This window comes from Triticum urartu, chromosome 3A (assembly GCF_056163025.1).
Source record: "Triticum urartu cultivar PI428250 chromosome 3A, HENAU_Tu73, whole genome shotgun sequence".
In the NCBI taxonomy this organism is placed as follows: Eukaryota; Viridiplantae; Streptophyta; class Magnoliopsida; order Poales; family Poaceae; genus Triticum; species Triticum urartu.
In genome coordinates this window covers 140,986,687-140,992,686 of record NC_141875.1, presented here as the reverse complement: position 1 = coordinate 140,992,686, position 6,000 = coordinate 140,986,687, and the positions used below count along the sequence as shown (strand labels likewise).

The following is a 6,000-nucleotide window of genomic DNA, read 5'->3' as shown; positions in this document are numbered from 1 at the left end:
CGAGAGAAATCATCTATGAAAATAATATAGTATTTATGACCACCTTTCGAAGCGAAAGGGGCCGGACCCCATACATCAGAATGGACTAAATCGAAAGGACGCTTAGACACTGACTCACTATGTGAATATGGTAACTGAATCTGCTTGCCAAGACGACAACCCTGACACTCTAAAGAGACATCTCCTGAGACAGACCCCAGAAGGCCTCGACGAACTAAAGAAGACAACCGAGAACCACACAGATGACCAAGTCGATGATGCCACTGCTGGAAGGAACCAGTGACGGAGGCGACAGAAGCGGAAGAACTGGCGATGGTGGTGGCAGCAGAAGGAACATGAAGCCAGTCCAACTCCCAAAGACCCTGAGAATCACGGCGGCGAGGGCCAGCCCCAACCAGAGTGTGCGTGTGACGGTCCTGGACAGAACAAGAGTCAGCGTCGAGGATGACGCGACAACCAGAATCCGTAAGTTGACCAGCAGAAAACAAATTCATGGTAAGTCGAGGAACATGAGCAACATCAGGAACAGAATAAGAAGGAGTAGTAAGATTGCCTCTACTAGCAACAGAAAGTGGAGTACCATCAGCAGTGAAGACATGAATAGGAGAATCCAGTGATCGAAGAGAGGACAAAGTGGAAGAATGAGAAGACATATGAAAAGAAGCTCCAGAGTCCAGAACCCATGGGGATGTACCTGACTGTGTAGAGGGTGATTGCTCAGTGCGGGAAGCATCAGTCACAGAACCGGCGGTACCCGTCGAGGAAGAACCTGAAGCCGCAAGCAGACGCTTAAGTCTCAGAATATCCTGCTCAGTCAAAGCAATGGCTGAAGCTGTCGAGGTAGATGACGAAGTCCCTGAAGATGATGATCGATCTTTGCGCAGGTGTTTCTTCTTCGTGTAGCACTGAGACTCAAGATGACCATCCTTGTTGCAATAGGCGCAATGTGGATGGGGGCGACCTGAGCCTCCAGAAGGAGTGGGCAAGAGCGGCGGAGCACTCGAGCGAGAAGTGGTCGATGGAGCAGGTGGCGTAGGAGCACGAGTAGCAAGCACAGAGGGAACCTCCAGCAAACCAGCACCACGTAAGCGAGTCTCCTCAGCACGAATCTCAGAAAGCGCCTCCATGAGAGAAATACGGCCACGAGCAAACAACTGAGCACGCCGGGGCTCAAACTCCTTACGGAGCCGAGACAGGAACTCATAGACGCGATGAAACTCCAAATTGGCCTGGACAGCATGGCAACAGGGGCAGGTACGAAATCCAGCACTACGGAGAGAATCAAGCTGGCGCCAGATAGCAGAACTCTGTGCATAGAAGTCATCAACAGTAGAGTCACCCTGCTGAAGAGCATGCTCCTGACGGATCACAGAGAGATATAAGGCATCACCAGAGGGCTGATAGCGCTCACGAAGACGGGTCCACATCTCAAAGACAGTAGGAAGACCCAGAAATTCAGAAGCAAACTGAGGCAGAACACTAGCAGTGAGAACAGCTGCAGCACGAGCATCATCATCAAGCCACTGGGTGTAAACAGACAGAGCACCATGATACGTCTGAAGAGCCTCCTCATAAGCCAAAACCCTCTCATCATAAGCACGATCAGCAGCCTCATCAGCAAGCTTAACCGCATCCTTGGCGACCTGATTAGCATCCGTAGGAAGAACCGATGGAGTTGGCGGAGTAGGGGCCACCGGAGGAACTGGATGTGGCGGACAGCAGACCTCGCCAGAAAGAACACCCCAAAGACGGATGCCACGCATGTGAATGCGCATGAAGCCAGTAAACTCGGTGTAGTTAGTACCATCAAAGATCACCGGACAGCGAGGGACAGCAACATAGCCCGATGCAGCAGACATTTTTTTTAGAACCGACTAGAGCACCAGCAGAATCAAGCGCGAGATCGGGATCGGGAGTAGCTTGGGCAGGAGGGCGCTGGCGACTGGATCAGAACCAGGGAGATCACGAAGGTAGAATCCAGCGAGGGGAACGGCTGACGGCTTGATCCGGATCAGGGAGCACGGTGTGGACGCGGTCGGGAGAGGGAACTCTCGATCGGGAGCGAACCAGCGCACGTCGTTGACTCGATGGTTGGTTGCTAGATCGATGAAGCCAACTTGTTCCTGGGCTGGAGTCCCGCGCGTGGAGACAGCTATTGCCTGTCGTGTGTAGCCCGGATCGAAGCTGGCGCTGCTCTGCCGCCCGAGCCCCGCGTACGCCTGCTCCTCGCGATCTTGCTCAAGTCGCCGGCTACCCGTAGTTCGCGCGCGTTGCAGTCGATCGTGCGGTCGTGACAGAGCGACGGCCACAGAGGACGGTGGCGTCGCGAGGCGGATCAATCAGCACGAGTTGCGGCGTGCAAAAAATTGACCTAGCTCTAATACCATGTTAGGAATAAGCAACTTGTATTCCCATGAGGCCATAGGCCGATATATATATATACATGTACAGGTGTGGAGCATATGCAGGAAACCCCTCATACAACGGGATAAATACAAAGGGGTACATGACTTATATTATAACTCTAACATGTGGAATGTGCTATGTGCCCAACATCTCTATCTACTCCACCATGATCTAACTCACATGTCAAAGAATCACATAATACATTTTGCATGAAGGAGGTGCAAGAACCTACTTATCTTGCAATAGAAAGTACTGCAAGACATGTTTATCCAGAGAATATTGTGTTGGATGCTTGCTTCAAATTGGCTAATCTAACTCTTCTGATAGATAATATACAGGCCAATCAGTAGTGTTATGTATTTCGACCAATGTCAGCTAATTTCCAGCTGTAAACAAGCAGGTATAATTTAATATTCATTTTCATGGACTTGAATCTGAATATATTTTGGTTTAGTACAGTATCTAAACTATTACTTTTGGGGTCTGCTATGAGGCATTGGGTTTAAATACTTTCTTAAGAGTTGTGTGAAATAGCATTTATTCCAAGAAATTGCAATGTATATAGTGCTACTTTATTTTATATTTTTATTTTAAAAATTGTTCCTTGACACTTCAAACTCAGAATTTTTACAATTAACTCTTAAATCGGAAATTAGCTGCCATGGCCTGAATTATCATGGATCGAGTGTGTTTTGTGTAAGATTTTTCTATTGACAATCCTTTTATATGTACACCTTCTAGGAAGTATGTGCATTCCTTCTTGCAGGCAGATATGTTTTTGTAGCGACCAGACCTCAAACAGTCTGATCTCTGTGCTCCGGTGTCATCCCTAGATCAGTAATGCTGACACCACACAGTACTTGAAGGATTTATAGCAGAGTAGCAATCACACACTTATTACATCGAGTGTCTCAAAAGAGAACTTATTACAATAAATATGGCTTAAGGCCATCTAATAACGATAACAGCGGAAGGCTTGGAAGATAAGTGAGTCCATCAACTCCAACGGCATCACTGAGTATAGAACCACGACCTAAAAACTCCTTAATCGTCGTCTGAAAAATCTGCAACATTAACGTTGCAGCCCGAAAACGGGTCAGCACATGGAATATGCTAGCAAGATAACACATAGAGAGTAAAGGAATGCAACAACTATACTATATGCATATTTGGCTGGTGGAAAGCTCTATGGTTACAGTTTTTGCGTAAAGCCAATTTTTCCCTACTTCAAAGGAATAAATTTAATTACTATCATGGTGGTTGTTAAACATTGAGAATGGTTGACAGCATTCTCAATCCCAATTAAAGTAACATCATTAAACCCAACACAATTTACTTTAGAGTAACATGTTGAGATTCACATGATAATCCAGGTACTAGATACTCAAGATGTCCATAACCGGGGACACGGCTAACCATGATTAGTTTGTTACACTCTGCAGAGGTTTGCGCACTTTTCCCCACAAGACTCGATCGCCTCCGTTGGATTTCTCGCACTACATGGTGTTTGAGAAACGGATGACCGAGACATAGTCTTTCAGAAGCGCTAGCACCTTACGATCGGTAGACCGTACCACCTACAACCCCTACATCTGCTAGTCTACCACTGTAAGAGTTCACACGACTTAATCAACTATGCTAGAGCCCATAATAGCTTGTGGCTGCACACGGAAGTTTCTAGCATGAAAAATCTTATGATCCCTTTGAGTCTGGGTGGCGGTCCAAAAGAAAAACAGGCAATCCTGGTCTACCCAGGTGCCTAGACAGGCAATCCTGGAATAACCCGGTGCCTCAATCCACCCAGATGTGTGTTTAGGTTGCCACCTTAGATAAACCATTAATTAACAATCTCACATCTGTCATGGATATCACTCACCCAATCCACGTCTACTAGCATAGCATGGCGTGATAAGCAAACGTAGAAAATAACTCCCAAAGGTTTGATAATAAACAGGTAATAGGTACTACCTCATCTACTTCCCATCCCACAATTTAATTAGATCCTAATCATGCAATGTGTGAGGATTGATCTAATGCAATAAAACTGGGTTGTAGAAAAAGGTATGATCAAAGTGTTACTTGCCTTGCTGATGATCCGCGAAACCTAGAGATCCAAAGTAACAGGCGGCGCACTCCGGGTATTCTATCGCAGACAAACAAACAAGCATACAATAAGTATTCATCTAATGCACAGGTAAAACTCAAATAGAAGATCTAACCAGAAAGTTCAACTTAAAAACCCTAGTTTGCAAAAAGAATCAAATCGAACGAAGCAAAAGAAATCAAACGGCGAAAGAAAACAACTTCGTTCTAGTAATCTGGATCTAAGTCAAATTTTACAGTAGCAAAAACTTGTTTAAGTTGATTATTCGGAAAGAGGGTTTCAAGACGAAACTCCAGGCGCTTGAATCGCCTGATTCCGATAAACGAGCGAAAAGTTATACTAAAACGAAAATCAGATCAGAAATCACGATCAGAAAATAACCGCGAAAAAATCCGACGAAAAAGAAAACGACGAACGGAAAAAAAAAATCCTAAAAAAAACGGCACGGATTCGAGGGCGGCGGACCTCGGGCGACGCGCGGCTCCGGCGGATCGGCGGCGGGGCGGCGGTGGCGGCGGCTGGGCCTAGGGTTTCGGGGCGGCTGGCCTTCGGGCTTGCCCCGGCTTATAAAGGCCCCGGCCAGGGGAGTCCTGGCCGAGTACGGCCCATAGTCGGTTCCGCTCTTTTTTTTTAATAATTACGCTCGGTAAAAAAATAAAAAGAAATACTAAACGGACTCCAAAAATCCTGAAATAAATTTTCCCGGGTTTCTAAAATCAAGCCTGATAAAGTGAACATTTATTTGGGCCCTAAATGAAATTTTGAAAAACGCGCATTTTTTCTAAATTCAAATAAAAATACCGAAAAACTCCGAATAAATCTTATTTGATTTTTTTATTAAATCCTCAATATTTCTATATTTTGGGAAAGTCATTTTATTCCCTCTGTCATATTTTTGTAATAGAAATAATTGATGATAAAATAAATAAAATCAAATGATCCTGTTTACAAAATTTGAGAAAACTCAAATATGTAAATAACGAAATCCCCAACTCTCTCCGTGGGTCCTTGAGTTGCTTAGGATTTTCTAGGATCAAAACCAAGAGCAAAATAAAATATGATATGCATGATGATCTAATGTATAACATTCCAAATTGAAAATTTGGGATGTTACAGTTTTCTCGGGTTGTTGAATGCTGGAAACGAGGATTCTCAGTCACAAAATACATAACAGACCTTCGGATCCATGGATGTAGCCAGCAAGGGCGCCATCAACCTGGGCTGCCTTAGAGCTTAGGCAACCATGCTGTATTTGATGTGAACAGTTCATATCAATAGCTCGATTAACTTGTGTGTGTCTCATGTGTGGTTGAATACTAATTCTAACCCTGTTGCACTCTGTGCTGCCATTTGATCTAAAAAACTGAACCATGAAAGGTTCACTGTTAAATCAGTATCCGACATGGTGACGGTTGCAAGATACTGGAATGTCACAATCATCGTGTCGTACATGGATAAAACTTCATTTTGGGTTCCCCAGGTCAGCATTT

The 6,000-nt window shown here is 45.0% G+C and overlaps 1 protein-coding gene across 1 annotated transcript; it reads right to left on the bottom strand.

Annotated features, from left to right (window-relative positions):
- Positions 1-225: 225 nt before the first annotated feature.
- Positions 226-1,859, bottom strand: LOC147978964 (uncharacterized). The gene is made up of 2 exons (XM_087514965.1): positions 695-1,859; positions 226-416 (listed from the first exon to the last, which is right to left on the bottom strand). Exons 1-2 carry the CDS (start codon positions 1,857-1,859, stop codon positions 370-372), a joined length of 1,212 nt encoding a protein of 403 aa, XP_087371091.1. The 3' UTR covers positions 226-369.
- Between the last annotated feature and the right edge of the window lie 4,141 nt (positions 1,860-6,000).

Coding starts and splice junctions, on each gene's coding strand:
- LOC147978964 (XM_087514965.1), bottom strand. CDS start 1,859: ATGTCTGCTGCATCGGGCTATGTTGCTGTCCCTCGCTGTCCGGTGATC. Junction 417..694: donor ATCACCCTCTACACAGTCAG/GTACATCCCCAT, acceptor TGTTCTGTCCAG/GACCGTCACACGCACACTCT.